The sequence below is a fragment of the Ahaetulla prasina genome, chromosome 15 (genome assembly GCF_028640845.1).
Source record: "Ahaetulla prasina isolate Xishuangbanna chromosome 15, ASM2864084v1, whole genome shotgun sequence".
NCBI classification, from domain to species: domain Eukaryota; kingdom Metazoa; phylum Chordata; class Lepidosauria; order Squamata; family Colubridae; genus Ahaetulla; species Ahaetulla prasina.
Window position 1 is genome coordinate 4,908,667 of NC_080553.1, and position 24,882 is coordinate 4,933,548.

At 45.8% G+C, this 24,882-nt stretch overlaps 1 protein-coding gene across 1 annotated transcript in view; it reads left to right on the forward strand.

Moving 5' to 3' along the window:
• TMEM132B (transmembrane protein 132B) overlaps positions 1-24,882 on the forward strand; it is a 252,044-nt gene that overhangs the window by 218,675 nt on the left and 8,487 nt on the right. Inside the window, exon 6 of the mRNA XM_058158473.1 lies at positions 17,924-18,129. Coding sequence (XP_058014456.1) covers positions 17,924-18,129 — 206 coding nt within the window. The remainder of the gene's footprint in view (positions 1-17,923; positions 18,130-24,882) is intronic.

Consider the following 24,882-nt stretch of genomic DNA (forward strand, 5'->3'; position numbering starts at 1 on the left):
AGTTCTGGGCTGCATAAACAGAGGGATAGAATCAAGATCACGTGAAGTGTTAGTGCCACTTTATAATGCCTTGGTAAGGCCACACATGGAATATTGCATCCAGTTTTGGTTGCCACGATGTAAAAAAGATGTTGAGACTCTAGAAAGAGTGCAGAGAAGAGCAACAAAGATGATTAGGGGACTGGAGGATAAAACATATGAAGAACGGTTGCAGGAACTGGGTATGTCTAGTTTAACAAAAAGAAGGACTAGGGGAGACATGATAGCTGTGTTCCAATATCTCAGGGGCTGCCACAAAGAAGAGGGAGTCGGGCTGTTCTCCAAAGCACCTGAGGGTAGAACAAGAAGCAATGGGTGGAAACTGGTCAAAGAAAGAAGCAACTTAGAACTAAGGAGAAATTTCCTGACAGTTAGAACAATTAATAAGTGGAACGACTTGCCTTCAGAAGTTGTGAATGCTCCAACACTGGAAATTTTTAAGAAAATGTTGGATAACCATCTGACTGAGATGGTGTAGGGTTTCCTGCCTGGGCAGGGGGTTGGACTAGAAGACCTCCAAGGTCCCTTCCAACTCTGATGTTATGTTATGTTATGATTATCTATCTATCTATCTATCTATCTATCTATCTATCTATCTATCTATCTATCTATCTATCTATCTATCTATCTATCATCTATCTATCTATCCATTACCCAACCCATTTAATGGGTTCCCCAGGTCTGTTGGCAGAACCTCAGGCCCGCTTCAGCACCTTCTGGAAGAGTGCTAGAGTGGGGGACATTCTAATCTCAGGGGGGATGATGTTCCAGAGAGATGGAGCCACCATGGAGAAGGTCCTTCTGGGTCCCACCAGGTGTATCTCCCTAGGGGATGGGACCCACAACATTCCCTGCTTCCCTACTCTGGTGGGTCGGGTAGACGTGATTGGCAAGAGACGGTCCCTCAGATAATGCCCATGAAGGGCTTTAACAGTAAGAACCAGCACCTTCAATTTTACCCAGAAGCAAATCAGCAACCAGTGCAGCTCCCACAGGAGAGGTGATACATGTGCACAAAACCAGGGTCTGCACAAAACCATGGGGGGTGCTGCATTATGCACCAACTGGAGTGTCTGGATGCTCTTCAAGGGCAGCCCCATGTAGAGCATGTTGCAATAGCCAAGACGGGAAGGGCATGAGTGACTGTGAGTAGGGATTGTTGGTCCAGGAAAGGGTGTAATTGACACACAACCTGCAGTTGTGCAAAGGCCCTCCTAGCCACGACCATCATCTGCTCTTTAAACAGGAGTTGTGAGTCCAGGAGAACCCCAGATTATGCACAAGATGTGTTTCGGGTAGTGCCACCCCATCCAAGACCAAAGGTGGTAATTCTCCCTGAGCCAACGAACCCCAAATCCAGAGCCCCTCGGTCTTGCCAGGGTTTAGTTTCAGCCCGTTGCTCTCCATCTAGCCCCTAAAAGCCTCCAGACACTGCAAGAGGGAGGAGACTAACTCACCACGGGGCTTAACTCACCATGGGCTGAGACATATAGCTGAGTATCATCAACATATTGGTGATACCTCAGTCCATGGTGACAGATGATCTCATCCTGTAATAGTGAGATCCTTAGCAGAAAAATTCTATTGATAAATATAGGAAAGGTAGCTGGGAAAGAAAGAAATTATCTGGAAATTTGAAAATCCAGGACCCAATTTTAATAAACAACCGTTTTGAATCCTGGCACTCATTTTACTTGTGGAGTGTTTGGTCTTTTCCTTTCCCAACCCCTTGCCAAGGAAGTTGCGGTAATAAGCCTCATCAGGGAAGTTGCCTATAATTGCCTAGTTTCAGTGCTTCTTTATTCCATTAATTTTGTCTCTGGTTGTTCTTTGTCTAATTGCTGAAATGTGCCTTTTCCTCTCGCCCATGACGAATGGCATGGTACTCTTAACCTCTGATGCCTGCTTAGTTGATCTTGATGAAGTGGATTGGAGGATGATGCTCTAGGGGACAAGCCAGGAGGTTGTCCTTCAAACCTGCCCTTTCTGGGAAAGGGGATGAGCGGATTTGTCTCTGTGCCTGGAAATCCTGACACCAGTCCTCCTTGATGTCTCAGAAGAGAGCAGCCCATGCATGTATTGGCTGGTCTTGTGTCCACCTCAGTGGACTGAGATTCAAACGCTCTTCTCGATTAACTATTGGAATCCTTGCAAGCATGTGTTGGCTTCTATGATCTGAAGAGTAGGAGAAAGGAAGGGAGAAAGAAAGAAAAAAAAGAAAGAAAAAGACATAAAAAAAGGAAGGGAGGGAGGGAGGGCGGGAGGAAGGAAGGAAGGAAGGAAGGGAAGGGAAGAGAAGGGAAGAGAAGAGAAGGGAAGGGAAGGAAAGAAGGAAGGAAGGAAGGAAGGAAAGGAAAGAAGGGAAAGGAAAAAAGAAAGGAAAGAAGGAAGGAAAGGAAGGAAGGAAGGAAGAAGAAATTTTTTTCCTAGTAACTGTTTTGAGAACCCTCTACTGGTCAAATCATAACTCTGCCCCAATTATGGTCCCCAAACCTCCAATCTTTCACTTCTCCCACCTAAGCCCATTGTATTTCTTCACTTGACCCAGCCCTCCAAATATTACCCTAATCTCTTGCCAGAAGTTGCAGCTGGAGTTATTTGATCTGCTCTTCCAAGGAGCTGCAATCAAGTGTGAGATTTCCTCCGCTCTGCATACAGGAGCTCTAATCAGATTCTCCTCGATTTTGCTCGTGTAAAAGTGTTTGGGACTTAATTTACGACACCTGCTTTGGGGTGATACCGCTGGTGGAAGCACTCCCTGGGGACACATCAGTGATACTGACGACAGCAAGCCATCAGTCTGACAAGAAGATGTCATTCTGAAGCAGCAGAGGGTAATTTATGTGACATAAAAGCTCTTGCCTTTGACAGATCCCCAATTCCTTTTTTCCCTCCTGATGCAGAGGTTGTGGGGAATATGTCATAACAATTACAGTTCCTGTTCCTGCCACTATTGCTATTCACTTTTGACTAAATTATGCAGCAGGAGGTCTAAACAATTGCCAGACCACCTCCAGGATTGTAACGAGGTGCAAATATTGTTGCAAGAATCTAATCGGAAATGGAAATGGAACAAAAGTTTATTATTCCAAGGTTTTGGGCTTCTGCTGGAGCCCATCATCAGGGAACATCTGTTTCTCCAGAATATGTGTACTAGGTTGTTTTACGCATTGTATTTATATGGTGCCTAGTTGTGTGTAGCGTTTAGTTGTTAATTAGGGTGTTGATGGCTGGTTGTAAGTCATTGATGGTTATTTCCTTGTACTGCTGCACCCTCAGCTCCTAAGTACCTGATAAACTGGTGAGAAATCAGCACTCCTGTTGACTGATAAGGGACCCGTTTCCTTCAATCATTTCTCTGGCTATTTTTGTCCCTGCTCAGCCAACAATTGCAGTAGCTGTAAAATTGAATGCATGTCCTTGTTCATTGTAGTATGAGGCTACCGATGAGTTTGGGTCTCCTCATTTAACCGCTCACTTGCAAACATTGTGCCAATCTGGAGTTTAAAAGAAAGGGAAAGGCACCCTCGGGTCTCGTGATGTATGAGTGGATAAATACCCTGACAGCTGAGCAAGAGAGAAAGCAAACAATTAAACATCAGAATATTTGGGGTTGTAACATGTCCCAGTTTGTACTTGGCTCCTAATTCCTTGCTTTTGAATATTTCACATGGTAATGCAGAATTGAAGAAACTTAGTTAGTTAGTTTAGTTTACTTTATTTTCATTGCACCACATACAACAAAATTAAATGCCATTTTCAGTGTATATTATAAATAAAACAAAAATGCACATCCTACACATTCTATACAATTGAATTGAAAACCTCTGATATTGCATTAATATTGCACTATATACAGTAGAATTCAATATAGTTACTGCTCTGGGATAGAAGCTGTTTTACAGCCTATTTGTCCTTGTTTTTATTGTCCGGTACCATCTGCCAGATGGTAATAGTTAAAAAAAAAAAGAATGCCCAGGATGAGATGGGTCTTTAAGAATGTTTTGAACTTTCATAGGGCAGCAGGAGCTATAAAGCTCTTCCAAAGAGGGGAGGGGGCAACCATTGTTCCTCTGGGCAATGAACATTAACCCTCTGGAGTGCTGTCCTAGCTGCCCCTGTGCAATTGGCAAACCAGACACAGATGCAGTAAGTTAAAATAGTCTCTATGATGAAGCGGTAGAAGGTCACCAGCAGTTTTTCATTCAGATGTTCTTTTCTGAGAAGTCTCAGGTAGGTATAATCTCTGCTAGGTGAGCTTCTTGGGTGAGAAGTGAAAGATTTTCAAGGAAAAACCCAAGAAAGTCCACTTGCCTTTTGGAAAACCACCTTTGGGACAACCATGACCTGGATGATTGAGAATCTCCATAGACACTTGACACTTCATTTTGTATTCTATTTGAGTCTCTTACCTGGTTTTTTTTTTAAATTCAGGTAGTGTTTTCTAGTTTGTTTTATTGTATACTGCCTGGAGAGTTTCAGCTCTTGGACTGATGAAACATTTTAGCCTCCAGGCTCCTCAATGCTTCCGTGGGAAGCAGTGGAGCTGCCCAACTCTGACCCCCACAAATCTTCTAAATTGAGGCAGCTTTACTAGCATCATCTTGCTCTGATCCAATTCTACAGAGGAATTATTGAGTCTGTCATTTGCACCTCTATAACTGTCTGGTTCGGTTCTGCAACCCAACAAGAAAGACCCAGACTTCAGAGGATAATTAGAACTGCAGAAAAAATAATTGCTACCAACCTGCCTTCCATTGAGGACCTGTATACTGCACGAATCAAGAAGAGGGCCTTGAAAATATTTGCAGATCCCTCGCATCCTGGACATAAACTGTTTCAACTCCTACCCTCAAAACGACGCTATAGAGCACTGCACACCAGAACAACTAGACACAAGAACAGTTTTCCCCCGAAGGCCATCACTCTGCTAAACAAATAATTCCCTCAACACTGTCAGACTATTTACTGAATCTGCACTACTATTAATCGTTTCATAGTTCCCATCACCAATCTCTTTCCACTTATGACTGTATGACTATAACTTGTTGCTGGCAATCCTTATGATTTATATTGCTATATAGACCATCAATTGTGTTGTAAATGTTGTACTTGATGAACGTATCTTTTCTTTTATGCACACTGAGAGCATATGCACCAAGACAAATTCCTTGTGTGTCCAATCACACTTGGCCAATAAAATTCTATTCTATTCTATTCTCATCCCGTATACCCGTATACCCCGTGGCATTGCTGAGCGCAGGTTGGTAGGGGGAGAGTGGAGAGGAGAAACCAGGCATTAAAAAACACACACCAACCAACCCTTAGTGACGCAACTTTTGTACTAGTTCCACCTAATGAAATGCTGATTCCCCGAGAGCTGGTCTGGGATTCGCAATTAAAAATTGATGGGAAATAAAGCTGCACCATCTGATGGGGATTCGCTGGATAAACAATGCTTAATCCCGTCTGGGACCCTCTCTCTTAATGAAGAGCAATGCAGATGTTTGCTTAAGCTAACGCTTGTCAGTAAGGCTTAATCTGTAAAAAGTTGAAGGATCAAACTGCTTAGTCTGGAGTGAGCAACAGTCTTTATGAAAGGGGAGGTAAATACCCTTGATCCCCTCTTAGCTCCCAGTAGCAACTTGATCTTTGCAGTTCATTTTCAATGGTTACCCAAATATCTGGATGGGATTATATGAGGACGATGCTTATTTCATGCCACCAGTTTCCTTCTGAAATATAAGTGAAGGTGTCAACCCTGAAGCTGACCTGGCCAAAGCCATCTTGGAGCTTCAGTGCTGCCACACTAGAGCTGAGGGATAGGCTCCAAGTAACACCCCTAATGAAAGAAAACTCCGAGGCTTGAAGTTCCTCAAAGTTCCATTTTATTAGAGATGTCATATTGGCACATCTGGGAAAACCCAAATCTGAAAGCTTCCAGGTTTTCCCCACCCAAAGGAAAGTTCAAGTCCCTGCCCAACACCCACATATCCATCACATGGTCCAACCAAAACACCGTCCCAACTGGAGATGCCTCCCAGTTCCAGCCCTTCAGGTGCAGGGCAAGATGTCCTTGGCTCTCTGAGAAAGTAATGTTATTATGACTATATATCACCCATGTTCCATCCCCTCCCAGTTTCCCACAGTAGGAAATGTGGCAGGCCTGGAGGCCCAATGCAAAAGATGGCTTCCAGGCTTGACACAGGGGGGATTAGAGATAGTTGGGGCTTTGTAGTCAAAATAACCTCTGGAACGAGCTTTCCCCAGGACTTTGACAGCTTCCTGACCTCCGGACTTTTCGCCGCGAGCTGAAGACGTATCTATTCTTCCAAGCAGGACTGGCTTAATAGGGGTTTTTAATTCGATTTTAAATGGGGTTTATTTTATATTATATATTTTATATTTAAAGTTAGGCCATATTGAATAAGTTTTTTAATTAGTTTTTATTGTAATATATTGTATTGTTTTTATTTGGCTGTTCACTGCCCTGAGTCCTTCGGGAGAAGGGCGGTATAAAAATTAAAATATTATTATTATTATTATAAAATATTTGGGAACTGTTAGATTCGGGCAATAACGAGGCAGGAGACCAGGATAGTGACAACAGCTCTTTACTATATGGTGAACCCAGCAGCCAGTGCTGGGAAAAACCTCTCTTTATATACAGTTTAGCCGGAGGCTTCAACCAATCAGCAACGTGCTATTTTCCCGCCAAAACTTTTAAAGATACATTACACTCCTTCCCTCCCAGAAAACACTTTACCAATATTTACATAGAATTAACATCTTATTTGTCAATGTAATCACGCAAGTAGACTGAGCGTCTCCTGACTCTTTCGGACCTGCGCAATTCATTTTCTGGGAGTGAGTCGAGCTGACCGGAGGGACTGTTTGTTCCTCTCAGCTCCTCCTCTAGGCCATCCGGCCCTGGATTATTTGCAGAGTCGTCCCTGCTGTTTTCAGGAGGAACCGGTTGGCATCGCTGGACCTCCTGGAACTCAGATAAGTCCCGCGTTTGCCCCGGGTTTGATTCAGCTGTGGATTCAAACGTTTGATAGTCAGGGCCTGTTTCATCTGATTCTGATTTACCGGTTATGCGTTTCCTTATTTGGTCTATGTGGCGTTTCCATACCCGGCCATCCTCTATCTCTACTAGATATGATTTTGGTCCTGTTATTTCTAGGATGTTTCCTGCTAACCAGGTCGGGCCCTCGCTGTAGTTGTGTGCCCATACTAGGTCGCTTATTGCCATCCCTCTTGTTTTACCGTGTGCCCCTTTGTACCCGTCTGGTGTGTAGTTTGGGTTTAAACGGTCTAGTGGGCACCTAAGTTTCCGACCCATTAATAGCTCTGCCGGGCTGCGGCCAGTTGTTACACAGGGGGTTCTGTGTTGGACTGCTAGGAATATATCAATTTTTGTTTGCCAATCGCCTGGCCTGATTCTGGACAATGCTTCCTTTGCGCTCCGAACGAAACGTTCTGCAAGGCCGTTCGTCGCAGGGTGGAAAGGCGCCGAGAGGACATGTCGGATGCCCTCCTCTGCCAAGTACCCCTCAAACTGGGTTGCCGTGAATTGCGGGCCGTTATCGGAGACTAAAGTATCGGGCAACCCGTGGGTTACAAATAGGTGCCGTAGGACTGAAATCACGGCCTCGGCTGTCATGGATCTCATGAGAATGATTTCCAGCCATTTGGAGTAGGCATCGACGACTACCAGAAAGGTTTGGCCGTGGAAGGGGCCGGCAAAATCAATATGGATCCTAGACCAAGGGCCCTGGGGTCTCTCCCATTCCCGAATTGGGGCCGTTGGGGGTAGCGGTCTGGACTCCTGGCAGGCCTGGCATTTCCCTACCCTTTCAGCAATTTCCGTATCCATTAAGGGCCACCACACATAGCTTCTCGCTAGACCCTTCATTCTCACGATCCCTGGGTGGCCTTCGTGAAGGAGCTCCAATACCTTTTCCCTCAATTTCTCCGGGATCACCACTCGATCCCCCCATAGCAAGCACCCCCCTTGAGCTGAGAGTTCCCCACGTTTTTTTACAAATTCTTTAAAACGCTCGCCCGGCACAGCGGGCCAACCTCTCTGTACCCAACCAATTACAGTCCTTATTGTAATGTCCTTGTACGGGACTTCCTGGTTTTTTGTCTTGGACAAAGTAATGAGTTGGCACGAGCTAATGAATTGGCGCGAGCTAACTATTTCAATGGAGGGAAGAATATATTCGTGAGTAATTCTGGCCTTATCTATAATTTCCTCGTTATCTCCAGAAACTTGGCAGGCCCGTGGGTAGACGTGGCCAGGACATGTATCTATGTAAATAAAAGGGAAAAAAAAGGAAGGCCTCTGACGGACTCTTTGCTGGGAGTATTGGGGGAAGGGAAACAGAACATTTTGTCCAAGACCTGACTAAAACATCTTCTACCAAAGATGGATCAGCAGCAGGTACAGCAGCAGTTAGAGCAGCTACAAGCAGCTAATCAACAGCTCCAGCAGCAAGTGGCTCACTTGGCAGGCCAACTTGCTGCCAGGAATGTGCCTGCAGCCCCCCCCCATCCTCCCACTCCTCCTCCTCGTCGCAAGTGCCCGATAACCGTACCGGATAAGTTTTCTGGGCAGCCTGAGATGTTCCCGACCTTCTTGGGACAGTGCCAGCTCTACATGGCTATGAGGCCAGAGGATTTCCCAGACGACCGGGCTAAGGTGGCCTTCGTGATTAACCTTCTTTCCGGCTCGGCTGCTCGATGGGCCACGCCCCTCTTGCTCCAGGACAGCCCGCTTCTGGAAGAGCCTGATGGCCGCGTTGGAGGTGCAGGTGTGTCTGTCGTCATCGCACCATCCGGAGACCGACGGGGGTACAGAGAAGGTCATCGGTATACTGGAACAGTATCTCCGTTGCTTCATCAACCAGCAACAGGACAACTGGGCCGACTACCTGTCCCTGGCGGAGTTTGCTTTTAACAACTCTCAGCACACCTCTACTCAGATGACCCCGTTCTTTGCCAATGTGGGGTACCATCCGCGGCTCTTCCCTCTGGCACCACCGGACTCTCCTGTTCCCGAAACGCAGACCTTCCTGACGGAATTGCATGCGGTCCAACAGTTGGTACGCCAGCAGCTGAATCGGGCAAAGGAGGATTACAAACGGTCCGCCGACCGCTCCCGACGGGCAACGCCCCGCTGGCAGTTGGAGACCGGTGTGGCTCTCCACCAAACACCTCCCGTCCGACCGCCCGGTAAAGAAGTTGGACCACCGATTCATCGGCCCGTTCCCTGTCGAGGCAGTCATCAACCCGGTAGCCTACCGACTGACCCTGCCACGATCCATGCGGATCCACCCCGTTTTTCACCGGTCCCTTCTGGTTCCTGAGGCCACACCGAGTCCCCTTCGGTGCCCAACAGCACCGTCACTGTCGCCGAGGACGGATCGGAGGAATCTGAAGTCCACAGCGTCGAGACTCCCGCTGGCTGAAGGGTCGTTTCCAATATTTGATCGCGTGGAAGGGATACGGGACTGATTTCTCCTGGGTAGATGCCTCCGGCGTTCATGCCCTGACCTGGTGCAGGCCTTCCATGAGCAGAACCCAGCTCGACCGCATCCCGATCGTCAGCCCCGGGGGAAGGGCCCTGCGGTGAGGGATAGTGTTGTGACCCAGGTTCCTGGACCCGGACTCCTGGACTCGGATGATTCAGAAAGTGAGGGAGAAGACCTGGCCAGCCCTGCTTCTCTTGAGCCCTTTCCCTCCCTGGCACCCACTCAAAGGGATGGGGAGGGGCCGGCACAGCCTGATTCCATGGAGCCTCCTTCTGATTTGGCAACGCCCCAAGAACAGTTTTGGAGCGATGCAAGGTCACGTAGACGTAATCGCCGTGCGCAGCAGCGGAAGAGTTGGGACAAAGCCAAGTCATAATTGTCATGCAGTGACATCTGCAGAGACTATAAATAGGAGGCGGGACTTCCTGGTTTTTTGTCTTGGACAAAGTAATGAGTTGGCGCGAGCTAATGAATTGGCGCGAGCTAACTATTTCAATGGAGGGAAGAATATATTCGTGAGTAATTCTGGCCTTATCTATAATTTCCTCGTTATCTCCAGAAACTTGGCAGGCCCGTGGGTAGACGTGGCCAGGACATGTATCTATGTAAATAAAAGGGAAAAAAAAGGAAGGCCTCTGACGGACTCTTTGCTGGGAGTATTGGGGGAAGGGAAACAGAACAGCAGCCGTCTTTGCTAGTAGTTTATGAAGCGGCTCGGCTACTGTTGCCTTATTCCTTAAGAATACCGCGTAGAAATTGACTAGACCTAAGAATGCCTGCAACTCCGTTTTGTTCTTTGGAACCGGGGCCTTCCTGATGGCCCGTACCTTGCTTTCAGTGGGATGAATCCCTTTTCTGTCTAGCCAGTAGCCTAGGAATTCCACTGATTCAACCCCAATCTGGCATTTGTTCAGTTTAACTGTGAGACCGGTAGACCGGAAAATGCCCAAAACTTTTCGCAGCCTTACCCCTAATTCCTCTAGATTCTCAGCGGATACCAGTACATCGTCAAAGTATGGTACCACCCCTGGTAGTCCCTGCAATAGCCGCTCCATTAGGTTCTGAAATAACCCTGGAGCCACACTAACCCCAAACTGTAACCGGGTACACTTGAAAGCCCCTCTGTGAGTCACAATTGTCTGCGCTTCGGCTGTGTTGCTATCTACCGGCAGCTGTTGATAGGCTTGGGCCAAGTCTAGCTTGGCAAAAACTTGCCCTTGCCCCATTGAGTGCAGTAAGTGCTGTACCACCGGAACGGGGTAAGCACTCTTTTGCAACGCTTTGTTAAGCGTTGCCTTGTAGTCAGCGCAAATCCAGACTGACCCGTCCGGTTTGACTGGGGTGACTATAGGGGTCTCCCACTTAGCATGGTCAACTGGTACTAGAATTCCCTGGTTTACTAGCTTGTCCAGCTCCCGGTCAATCCTGGGCTTTAGGGCGAACGGGACCCTCCTAGCCTTTAGACGGATAGGGGCAACTTGGGGGTCTAGGTTAAAAGAGATAGGGGTCCCCGTGTACTTGCCCAGGCAGTCTCTGAAAACGTCCCCAAATTCTTTCACGAGTGCGTCTTTGAGGTCGACTTCGTTTCTGAAGATTCCAGTCACTCCCATGCCCAATGCTCGGAACCAGTCCAGTCCCAACAAACTTGGCAGGGTCCCATCAACTATGGTGATGGGCAGGGTTTTCTTGTAGTGTCCATACTCGACGTGGACGGACGTTACCCCTCGAACAGGGATGCGATTTCCTTGGTAGTCTTGTACCTTTAATTTCTGTGGTTGCAGCTTGCGCTTTGCGATGGCGGGTAAGGCTCTCACGAGATTGTCCCAGGACATGATCGTGATCGCTGAGCCGGTGTCCACCTCCAATCGGCACGGCACCCCCTCAATCTTTGCTTTTGTAAAGATTTTCTTCTCTAGGCGTGTTGATGCGTGACCCACTCTCACGACAGTCTGATTCAACTTCGCGCCTTTTTTAAACTGACCACTCGCGGGCCGCTTCGCCATTCCCGCGCTCTGATTGGCCGGTTTGAATTTTTGGCGGGAAGGTTGGGGTGCTCGACAGGCCTGTGCTAGGTGCCCCTTCCTTTCGCACCGCCGACACACTGCATCCTTAAATTTGCATTGTTGTCGTTGGTGTTGCCCTCCGCAACTTGCGCAGTCACCCCGGTCTTCTTTCTCCGGCCTCCCGGTGTGGAAGACTCCTTCCTCTTCCTCACCGTCCGACTCAGCCTGGATCTCCTCGTTGTGGACCGGGGTTGATTTCGCACCAGCCGTTGGTGCGAGCGGCTTTTGTAGGGTTTCCGCCGCTTGGGTAGACATCTCGTGAGCCCTGGCTTCGTCCAAGGCATTTGCCAGCGTTAGGTTGCTTTTAGACAGCAGCCGCCTCCGCAAACAGATGTCCCTGACCCCGCGGATGAGTTGCTCCAGCAATGCCTCATCCAAGTCTCGGTACTTGCAATGTTTTGAGGCTTTCCTCAGGGCGGCCATGTATGCGCTGATGGACTCACCCTCTTGCTGTCTGCGCTCCCCGAATTCGAACCGTTGCACATACTTGGACGGCGTTGGTGCATAATGGGCTTTCAATAAAGTCTGCAGAGTTTGCCACGGTACCGACTGTACCGGCGTTGGCTCCGCCAGGGATTCTGCGGTGTCGAAAACTTCTGGACCGCAGTGGCTCAGGAAATATGCTCGTTTCCTGTTGTCTGAAACTCCTTGAAGTTCGTTCGCCTCGAGGAAACACTCGAAACGAGCCATGTATGACCCCCATTTTTCCTTAGCTGGGTCGAATGGCGCTGGCGGTGTGTAGCCGGACATCGCTGCTTTCCGCCCCTTGTTTGCTGGGTTCGCGTCTTCCTGGTGAGTTCAGCTCTTTTCCTGGCGCTCTTAGCCTCGAGATCCCATCCTCGTCGCCAGTGTTAGATTCGGGCAATAACGAGGCAGGAGACCAGGATAGTGACAACAGCTCTTTACTATATGGTGAACCCAGCAGCCAGTGCTGGGAAAAACCTCTCTTTATATACAGTTTAGCCGGAGGCTTCAACCAATCAGCAACGTGCTATTTTCCCGCCAAAACTTTTAAAGATACATTACAGGAACCAAGGTCATTCTCACACCTGGCCTGAGGAAGCTGGAGTGATGTCACCAGATCAGCGGGTGCTGCCTTGATTGGGCCATGTGATTGATTGTTTGGGATTGGGAGGAAAACTTTCACTTTTAATTAGGTGAAAACCAAGGGGCCCCTCAGAGTCTGTTTTCCCCAGATATGTGCCAATATCATATTTCCAATAAAGCTATCCTTTGAGGAATCTACCTGCCTCAGAGTTTTTGCTTGCAATGGATCTATTTACTTGGAACCCTGACATGAGGATTGGCTACCTGGGGATGGTTGGTGGCCTGGTCTTGAGCAAGGAACTGGGTGTGTTGGTGACATGGTTGGACATGAGCAAGGAACCGGGTATGTCTAGTCTAGTCTAATGAAGAGAAGGACTAGGGATGACATGATAGCAGCTTTCCAATATTTGAGGGGTCTTTACAGGGAAGAGGTCGACGTATTCTCCAAAGCACTTGAGCTTGGGACAAGAAGCAATGCATGGAAGATCCTCAGAGGTCCAACCAGGGGTGAAATCTAAAATTTTTCCCTGCCGGTTCTGTGGGCGTGGCTTAATTGGTGGGCATGGCTTGGTGGTCAGATGACTGGGTGGGCGTGGCCAATAACAATAAATAATAAAAATAAAAAACAAAGTATACAAAACAATAAGAGGTAACAAAAACCAACTTTCACACTTTACACACACACACAACTGATACACACAATGTAAAAGCAGCTGCACCTCACCCAAAATGGCTCCTCAACAAGCAGGAACCTCACACAGCCACAAAAAGCTCAAAAACCAACTTTCACACTACACACACACAACACAACACAACATAACTGACTCACACACACACAAAATGCTGCATACAACTTTGTGAGATTTTGTGTGTTTGTGTAGAGTGAAATACTACAGAAACATACCAAATCTCAGAAAGCTGCACGAATATTTTATTTTATTATTTTATTTAATTTATATTTTTTAGATCAGGGGTCTCCAACCTTAGTAACTTTAAGGCTTGTGGACTTCAACTCCCAGAGTTCCTCAGCCAGGAAAGCTGGCTGAGGAACGCTGGGAGTTTAAGTCCACGAGCCTTAAAGTTATTTAGGTTGGAGACCCCTGTTTTAGATAAAAGCAGCTAAATTTAAACTTCCTTAACTTTAAATTGCTGTCTAAAAAAGCCCAACTCCTTAAAAAAAAACACAATTAACTATTTTTTAATAGTTTATTTACCCAATTGATGGCAGGCAGATTGAGTTGCTCACCAAGGAGATGGATTGCAGGCAGGCAGATTCAGTTGCTAGCTGATGCAACTGATTGCAGCAGCCGAAGCAAAGCAAATAAGCAGCAATTAAGTAAGTGGGGACAGGACGATTGGGTGGCCATGGGCGGGGGCTGTTGTAAGAGGTTGTTAAAAAACGATTTTAAAAGCCTGTGATGATCAGGAAACTCAGCTGGAATTGCCAGAGGGGAAAAAAGGATTTTAAAAGACTCCTCTGACGATTCCAGCTGAAGTTGCCTGATCGCAGCCAGAACCTCTTAAAAGGATTGTTTTAACAACCTCTTCGGCTGAAGAGCTTGTAGAAAACATGTTTTTTAAAGGTTCTGGTGATCAGGCAACTTAACTGGGATCGCCAGAGGAGCCTTTTAAAACCTTTTTTTTTTAACAAACTCTTCGGCCGAAGAGGTTGTTAAAAAAAAAAGTTTAAAGGGTTCTGACGATCCCAGCTGAGCCGCAGGATCATCAAAGGCTTTTTTTTTTTACTTTTAAAGGCATTTTTTCAGCTGAAGAAAAAATGCTTTTAAAAGTTTTTAAAAAAACCTCTGATGAGACCCGTACGGCTTCCAGACACCGGGACAGCACTTCGACAGCTTCGTTGGGGTGGTCCAGGGTGGAAAAGTACAGCTGCGTATCATCAGCGTACAGGTGGTAACTCACCCTGAAACCACTGATGACCTCACCCAACGGCTTCATATAGATGTTGAACAGGAGAGGCGAGAGAATCGACCCCTGTGGCACCCCACAAGTGAGACGCCTCACGGTCGATCTCTGCCCCCCTGTCAACACCGTCTGCGACCGGTCGGAGAGATAGGAGGAGAACCACCAATAAATGGTGCCTCCCACTCCCAACCCCTCCAACCGGTGCAGCAAGATACCATGGTCGATGGTATCAAAAGCCGCTGAGAGATCTAATAGGACCAGGGCAGAGGAACAACCCCTATCCCTGGCCCATTCCAGAGCGTGGGAGCCCCCACAGAGAAGGCCCTTCCCCTGGGGGCCACCAACCGACATCGTTTGGCGGACGGCACCCTAAGGAGTCCCTCTCTGTGAGAGCGCACGGGTCAGTGGGAGGCAATCGGTAGCAGTAGGCGGTCCTGTAAGTAACCCAGCCCTAAGCCATGGAGCGCTTTAAAGGTAGTAACCAATACCTTGAAGTGCACCCGAAAGACCACAGGAAGCCAGTGCAGCCTGCGCAGGAGTGGTGTTACATGGGAGCCACGAGTGGCTCCCTCTACTACCCGTGTAGCTGCATTCTGCACCAACTGGAGCCTCTGGGTGCTCTTCAAGGGGAGCCCCATGTAGAGAGCATTGCAGTAATCCAAGCGAGAAGTGACAAGAGCATGACTATTGTCCTCTAACTGATCCTGACCAGCTCAAGATTGACTCAGCCTTCCGTCGTTCCAATGTTGGTAAAATGAGGGCCCAGATTGTTGGGGGCAATATGCATACTAAAGGTAAAGGTAAAAGTTTCCCACACACATACGTGCTAGTCATTCCTGACTCTAGGGGGCGGTGCTCATCTCTGTTTCAAAGCCGAGGAGCCAGTGCTGTCCAAAGATATCTCCGTGGTCATGTGGCCAGCATGACTAAATGCCAATGGTGTACGGAATGCTGTTACCTTCCCACCAAAGGTGGTCCCTATTTTTTTCTACTTGCATTTTTTACGTGCTTTCGAACTGCTAAGTTGGTAGAAGCTGGAACAAATAACAGGAATTCACCCCGTTATGCGGTACTAGGGATTCGAACTGCAGAACTGCCGACCTTTCGATCAACATGCTCAGCATGTTATACACTGAGACATCGCATCCTTAATATGCATAGAGAGGGCTGCAAAACACTGTGAAGTGGTATATAAGTCTAAGTGCTATTGCTAATCAGAGAAAAACCTACTAATATGTCTTTCCCATTGTATTTTGTGTAGAGACAATCTAAATTTCCAGTGAGATAAAACAAAACAAAAATCTAAGCTGAGAATTTCCCCAATATCTTCTCTTTCTGTGAAAAGGGAGTGATGGAGGACAGAGAAAATAATTCTTTTTTTCATCAGCCCAGCATGAATTGAAAATGCAAGATAATCAGACCGATTCGTTTTCCAATAAAGGCAGTCCAGGATGACAAACCCGATGCAAATTCAATTTTTGTCTAAAAGAAAAGTCTAATAAGCAAGATCAGTTCAGAGTCAATCCCCACTAATAGAATTCAAACACGTGCACCCTCCATGCCTAGAAGAATATATGAATAGAGTTGTGATTTCTAAGATTCTTGGTAGCTGGGTTTTATATCCCTACCCGCTTTCTCATATTAAAAGGGAATGATTATTCTATTTGAGGATTATCAAAATATGTCTCTCCTTTCTCTGCTGGCACATGTATTTTTCTCTAAATGAGCTGTAAATATAAAATGGATATCAAACTAATTGTAGGAGATCCGGAAGAGCTGGGGTGGGGTGGAGTTCAACAGGTCATTAGCTTAGAATTGTTTGTTGGCTGGCTGAGGAATTCTGGGAATTGAAGTCCACAAGTCTTAAAGTTGCTAAGTTTGGAGACCTCTGATCTAACTCATCATTTGTAAGTCACCAAGGGAAGTGATGTAGCAACATTGTCAGCTACCCGCCATGACTGATCCAACCAAGATCTGAACCTGGTGTTTTCCAGATGTTTTGGACTACTCCAACCATTCTTTAGTCGTATTGGCTGGGGCTGGTAGGATTTAGCCCCCAAACACAGAGTTGCTTGCTCTTATATTGAAGGATGTGCACTATTCTTGTTATTTTCTACCAAAAAGGAGACCAAATCCTATTTTTTCCTGTGGTGGGGCTTTTGATTTAGAGAGGAAACCCCCCAGAGGTGGGCTTCACATACTGTAGCAACTGGTTCACCCAGCACCAGAAATGTGAGCATGCGCAGTATCACAAAACATGTGTGCAGTTTCACAAAACAATAATTTGCTTGCGTGTGCTGTCCGCACATAGAATAGAATAGAATAGAATAGAATAGAATAGAATAGAATAGAATAGAATTTATTTTTATTGGCCAAGTGTGATTGGACACACAAGGAATTTGTCTTGGTGCATATGCTCTCAGTGTGCATAAAAGAAAAGATACGTTCATTAAGGTACAACATTTACAACACAATTGATGGTCTATATATCAATATAAATCATAAGGATTGCCAGCAACAAGTTATAGTCATACAGTCATAAGTGGAAAGAGATTGGCGATGGGAACTATGAAACGATTAATAGTAGTGCAGATTCAGTAAATAGTCTGACAGTGTTGAGGGAATTATTTGTTTAGCAGAGTGATGGCCTTTGGGAAAAAACTATTCTTGTGTCTAGTTGTTCTGGTGTGCAATGCTCTATAGCGTCGTTTTGAGGGTAGGAGTTGAAACAGTTTATGTCCAGGATGTGAGGGATCTGTAAATATTTTCACTGCCCTCTTCTTGATTCGTGCAGTATACAGGTCCTCAATGGAAGGCAGGTTGGTAGCAATTATTTTTCCTGCAGTTCTAATTATCCTCTGAAGTCTGGGTCTTTCTTGTTGGGTTGCAGAACCGAACCAGACAGTTATAGAGGTGCAAATGACAGACTCAATAATTCCTCTGTAGAACTGAATCAGCAGCTCCTTGGGCAGTTTGAGCTTACTGAGTTGGCGCAGAAAGAACATTCTTTGTTGTCCTTTTTTGATGATGTTTTTGATGTTAGCTAGATCTTGCGATATGATAGAACCTAGAAATTTAAATTTTGATGCCACACACACATGTGTGTGGCATCAAAAACACAGCGATATAGGATGGGATTGCACCCAGGCAGGTGGGCGGGGGGGGGGGGGCTGGCCCACTCACAGATCGCCACTACCGGTTCTCCCGAACTGGTCTGAACCGGCTAAATACCACCTTTGAAACCCCCCTCCTCTTGAGTAATGCATTTATTTGTTATTCACTTCAAGGTCTGCTTGTGTTCTTCCTTTACAGGTCTCAGGCAACTGTGATGCCATCTTTGTGAATGGGAAGGAAATGAAAAGCAAAGTGGATGCCATTGTGAACTTCACCTACCAGCATTTTACCACTCAGCTAGAAATCACTGTATGGGTTCCACGGCTCCCATTACAAATTGAGATCTCCGATACTGAACTGAGCCAGATCAAAGGTTGGAGAATTCCCGTCACCTCCAACAAAAGGTATTGGAACCACATCTTGTATATTTTTCGTGGGAATCAGCCAATACGCCTTCTGGTGCAATATCCTACCAATTAACACCACCAACCAGTTGCCTTGGTGAAGTTTCTGAGTTCTGCCTGTTAAGGATAGTCTTCTCTTCTGCCTGTTAATGCCCAACCTCTTGTAGATGCAAGTGTTATCAGTTGAAATACGGAATTCGGCAACCCAGTGGTGAATATTTCACACAGTGAACTGGTTTCATTTAATTGGAAAATGAAAAGACAAAGAGAGAGTTGGATTGTTGTTTTAATCTCCTACTTAAATTCCTACCAAAGCATTGGCCAGTCTGAATTCAGATATGGGCTTTGAATAGTTTAATAACTTCTTGCATTAAACAACTAGAACCCAACAAGGACATTATTATTATTAATATTATTTATTATATTTGTATACCGCCCATCTCCCGAAGGACTCAGGGCGGTTCACAGCCAAAAAACAACAGAAAACATATAATACATATACACAGCTAAAAGAATAGACAGTTAAAGTCAATTGATGCCCTAAAACTATAAATATAAATTTTAAAACCTCATTTAAACCCCTTTTTTAAAAAATCCCAATTTAAAAACTACGTTCAAGCTAGTTTTATATTTATATTTATATTTTATATTTTATATTTATATACATTTATATTGACTCAAAGTCAATGGCAATTGAAGGAACTATTTATTCACTACATCACTTGAATCAAGTAAGGAGAAAGATAGTTGACATGGTTGGGTGAACCAACCTCTAACCAAACTTGGTTTAAAGAATTGGGCCTAATGTGCTACAGATTGTCTTCTTCCAGCAAATCTTAAGGAATTATTTTGATAATCTCCAAGAGTCCAAAGCCAACAAGATACAGATTAAGTATCTTGTTGGTTTCTGATTATTCCTGATCTTTTCTTTTTTTTCTTGAATATATTTCATGCCCTTGAATTCCTTACCCCAGACAAATATTATCAGCAGAAACATGCAAACGACCCTCTTATAGAAATTGTAAATGTAATTCCATCAAGAATGTTTATCCAGGATGCTTCCGTGCATTGAGAAAACAGCCCACCAAAAGGATTTCATATCAAATATATCCATATTTGGGTTTTTTCCCCCAAGAAATTGTTGAAAATGATTGGCTTTTTTAATGGCAATATTTCACAACTCATGGGATTGCATTTTAAGCTGTAGCGATGTTGCATATTTGTGCGTGCAAAAATTGTATAATAAATTGAAAGGTGCAAAAAAAAGTTAACATCCTGTTTTAGACCAGGACTGTATAATACATTTGGAAATAATTTTGAAATAGGAATAGTATCAGGGTTCCAAGTAACACCCCAACGAAAGAACACACCGAGGCTTGAGTTTCCTCAAAGTTCCATTTTATTACAGATGTCATGTTGCCACATCTGAGAAAACCTCAATCTGAAAGTTTCCAGGTTTTCCCCATCCAAAAGGAAGTCCAAGTCCCTTCCCCTGCACCCACATGTCCATCACATGGTCCAATCAATGCACCATCCCAACTGGAGATGCCTCCCAGTCATCTCATCCAGCTGCAGGGCAAGGTGGCCTTGACTCTCTGAGAAAAGAAAGTTACTTTGACTACATATCACCCATTCGCTATGCAATCCCCCCCTCCCATTTTCCCACAGTAGAAAATGCGGCAGGTCTGAAGGCCCAAATGTAAAAGATGGCTTTCAGGTCTGACAAACAGCTGATTTGGATGCTGAAAATCTCCTGCACTTCAGACGTATTCCCTAATTTTGTTCATCATTGCCAAATTAGATCTCTTCCCCCACCCCCCCATCTCCATTGTAGTCTCTTCTGACTACAGTCTGTTCCTCCAATCGGGAAACTTTACACATATCTGTTTATCCTTTCAGAATTAGAACCTGGGTCCATCTGCGTGCAAATGTTATTCTTCCCCACTGTTGCAAGAACAGATCCACAAAATGGGTGCCTTCCAATGCAACTCATTGAATGCAATGGAGCGCGTATTGTTGAGGCTGGCAAAAATTTAATAGAGAAAAATATATCCTTTGGCAGATGAAAAAGCTTCATCACATCAGATGGCCCATCTGCCGCATTGTTTCAAGTTTGCATCTGCAGATGTTTGACCAGACCATTTGTGGCGAGATAGCCAAGGCAGGAATAAACTCAGCCTTGGCCTGTGCAATTCAGCTGCCAAGTGTTCTAACTTTCAACGCGATGCCGCGTTTTCAAAATTTAACCCCGAGAGGTGTCTGGTTTGCATCGATTGAGCCAGCTGAAAACTTGCTATGCTGTTTTGAAAGCCGGTAAACTGTCCCCCACCAACCGCTCTTTCGATTAATGCCAAGCCACGGGGCACGTCTTTTCGCCAAGTTTGGATTTTGTTGTTGTCGTTCAGGCAAAAAAGCAGAGATGAGAAAGAGCTGCGTGGGAATGACAGTTAAATGTGGTCTGCCAGCTTGCTCTCTCTCTCTCTTTCTCTGTTGCTCTCTTTTTAAGAGTCTTCTGCAGAAGTTTGATTTTTCCAGTTCCACATGATTCAAATAAATGGATTTCAGAGACTGAGCTCTTCAAAACAGACCAGCACCAGTCCAGAACTTAAGCTCCTGGGGCTCCAGATAGGGCAGCTTCAATAGAAATATAAAATTATCCTGTTTCGATGTTTTGGAATGTACATGAAGAAAGATTTTGGCAATCAAGAGGATTGGGGAAGTGAGATTAGGGCCAAGAGAAGCACTGAGGAAACTCAATAAATTTCCCCAAAATAATCTGGAAGGTAGGAAAACTCTCTTCCAATACCTAAAATAATGCCAGATTAAAGAAAAATATTTTTAATTATCCCAGATTGTAGCAAATGGGTTGGAATCATAGAATGTCAGGGTGAAAAGGGTTTTGGAGAACATCTAGTGTAGGGTCTATGGAGATGCTCAATCATCTAGATAATGGTTGTCCCAAAGGTCTAGGAGATGACCAGACTGAGCCCAAGGGAGGAGTCAAACATGTCATAAGTCACGAGTCCCTGTGAGACTCGTGAGATCTAAGTCCAGTCTATCTTGAATGCCTCTCTTACCTCCTGGGCATTTCCCTTGACTTGCTAGTTGGTCAGATTCTTGTAGAGAGCTTAAGCTTCCAATAAACCTTTATGCACATTTAACTGCCTGAATCTTCTGATTTCCCCGGTGCTTGACATTAAGTGCTTTTTTCCAAAACACAACTGGGATTTTTTTTTCCTTGAAAATATTTCACTTCTTGTCCAAGAACAACTGGAGAAATTTCTTGGATGAGATGTGAAATGTTTCTAAGAAAAAAAAATCCCAGTTGTGATTTGGAAAAAAGCACCTTTGGGACAGTGTCGTGTTTCTGAATCCCAGCAACTTCAAGATGTAGGCACTTCAACTCCCAGAATTCCCCAGCTGGCAACTTTAAGACGTGTAGACTCCAACTTCTAGAATTTTGGCTGGAGAATTCTGGGAGTTGAGGTTACATACCTTAAAAGCTGCTGAGATTGAGAAGTGCTGATCTAGTTGATTCATTGGCCAGTGCAGGAACCCATTTGAAGACTTCTTACATCAGGAAGTCCTCACTAGTCCCATCTGTCTCATGACCATCTTTTCCCAGGCTTCTTATGATTTGTTCCGTAACCCAATTTTCTGCTCAGATCAAGTGTCAGCATTCCAAGTAATACATCCAAAGAAATCAGAACTCCGAGGCAGGCACATTCCTCAAAGAACATGTTTACTGGATACATCATATCAGCACAGCTAGTGAAAACCAACTCTTAAAAATTCCCACGGTTTGTTGTGGCTCCAGCCCCCGAACCTGGCCCCATGCCCGAAAGTGACTCTGAGAGTGAGGGGGAAAGGCTAGTAAGGCTTATCTCAGAAGCACTGATTCCTTTGGCCCGGCTCCAGGAGCCAGAACCAGGCCAGTCGAAGGACGTAATGAGGCCGACATCCCCTGATTCCTCCCTTCCTCAGGCTACGCCTTCAGATGCAGCTGATAATCATACTAATCAAGCCTGGATCAACCCGCGCTTCAGAAGATTAGAGAGGCGGCATCATCAAAGGGAAGGCTGGGGCAGGAGCCCCACCCCACAGGATATATAAGGAGCTATGGGACTGCTCTCAGTTCCATGGGAAGCAAATTAGCTGAACCGTGTCAAAGTGAGCTGAAGTCTTAATCTGTTTGCACTTTTTGGCAGGCAGCTGCGTTTTCTCGGCCAGGACTGATAGGAGCCGTGAACCCACTGGCTGTAGGCCAGCTCGTTACTCCAACGTGAGGACGGAGACAGAACACTGTTACAGTGTAACTAAGAGTGTGAAAGTTTCCCTCCCCAAAGGACCCAGTTCACATTGTCCGATAGAAGTGGTTGGCGGGCTCCTTGGTCACTCCTGCTCCACCTTAACTGCCACCTGTTGGGATGATCCCATGGGAGAGCTCTTTATTGTGTCTGCGAGACAGTTTAGTTATTTCCCCCTCATCCTCCCTCCTTAGTACATGGCAACTATGAAGTAGCGAAAGATAGCTTCAGCCAGGTTCGATTCAGAGTTGACACCAAGAAGAGAGTTCACACCATTGGTTGCAACTTGTACAGTCTTGTTGTTGTTAGTTGTGAAGTCATGTCTGACCCATCGTGATCCCATGGGCAACATTCCTCCAGGCCTTCCTGTCCTCTACCATCCTCTAGAGTCCATTTAAGCTCACACCGACTGGTTCAGTGATTCCATCCAGCCACCTCGTTCTCTGTCATCCCCTTCTTCTTTTGCACTCAATCATTCCCAGCATTAGGCTCTTCTCCAGTGAGTCCTTCCTTCTCATTAGATGGCCAAAGTATTTGTGTTTAATCTTCAGGATCTGGCCTTCTAAAGAGCAGTCAGTCAGGATTTATCTCCTCTAGGACTGACTGGTTTGATTGCCTTGCAGTCCAAGGGAGTCGCAGGAGTCTTCTCCAGCACCAGAGTTCAAAGGCCTCAATTCTTTGATGCTCAGCCTTCCTTATTGCACAGCCTATGGGACACATATCACAGAAATTACACACCAAGAGAGCCAACTCTTCCATGCCTCTGTGTCTTTTCCAAAGTTCTTCTGCATTGAAATGATCCAGACACATGCAAGTTGATGGTCTCCAATTTTCCCTCGGGGCATGCTTTTCTTGAACCATGGAAATGCATTAATCTGCAGTAAGGAAATCAAGATCCGGGTTCCTTATCTCCAAGGAGATTATAGTTCCTCATGTCCTACCAGTCCCCTAAGAGAGGAGGGATCTGAAGGAGAGAGGAAACATGGAATTTCTCCACAAGAATAGTTTTCCAGATGGAAATTTAGTTTCTGGTTAGGTATCTGTTTAGGATTAATGTACTACGGCACGTGTTGAATAGAAGAACCAGCTTCTCAAATAGAGTGCTCCTGATCACAGCAAATGAAAGGAATAAATTTAGATTAAAGTCAAGTCAGAGTTGGGAATGAGGCAGGCTAAGACTGATGGCCTGAAAAAGAACATTTATTTGGATTCATTACATGGCTAGAAAATAATTATTCCCTTGTTAAAGTTCCTGCATCACCTTTGCAGGCCAAGAGCCAAGAAGACAGAAGGAACTTTTCGCTCTTGATCATGCCTTGCTTAAAGAGCCAGTTTTACGCTCTTTAAATTCTGATAATCCTGGCTCTTTTTTTTTTTTTTTACTCAATGCAAACTTGCGCTTCCCTGCCCAGTCATTGGTCGAAGAATTTAACCTTTGGATGTACAGATAGTCCTTGACTTACAACCATTTGTTTAAGCAACCATTCAAAATTACAATGGCACTTTAAAAAAATGACTTAAAACCTGTCTTCACAATAATGACCCTTGGAGAATCCTCACAGTCACCTGATCAAAATTGGGGTACTTGCAACTGGCATGTACTATATCTTTTGGTGTACAAGATGCACTCCCCCCCCAAAAAAAGTGGGTGGAAATGTCTGTGCATCTTATACAGCAAATGTTGCCAAAGCCCCGCCCACCTATTGGCCCCCACCCTTCAGCCTCTGCTTCCCAGCAACTTGCCTCCTTGCAGCAAACAGCAAGCAGCCTGGTCAGCTTCAGCACAGCCTGATTTAGCACAAGCAGCTGATTGGTGGTTGGATCTGCCTTCCGGAATACCACCTACCAGCTGATCCAGGCTGCAGGGATCACTGCTGCCCATTGCTGCCTATCGCCACTGCTGCCTATCGCCACTGCTGCCTATCGCCACTGCTGCCTATCGCCACTGCTGCCTATCGCCACTGCTGCCTATCGCCGCCTCTGCACATACCCCATTTTTGGCCTCTGCGCATCCCATTGTCGTGTCCCACTCCTCCGCTGACGGCTAGGTCAGGGAAATCCGAATCAGGCGTGCCTCTGCAGCTCTGCCAAAGTCCTAGCAAAGTCCTCAGGGCAGGCAGGAGACCAGAAAGTGACTTCAGCAAGATATGTTTAGACTTTTCCTGACTCAGAGAATGCCAGAAAGCAGGTCCTTTATATAGGCCATGGGGTGTGGCTCCATGACTCAGCACTTATCCAGGCCTGCCCCTCCCTTCCTTCTGTTGCCTCCGCCTATCAAGTCTTCTGACGCGAGGGTCACTCCAGTTGGCAGCTGTTGGCAATTGACCTCCCTCAGGCTCACATGCTGTGGAGGAGGGGGAGGGGTCTAGTTGCTCCGTTTGCCTGGGCATGGAGCCAGAGCTGGGGGCTGGAGGTATTTCTTCCTCTTCAGCCTGTCTGGGCATGG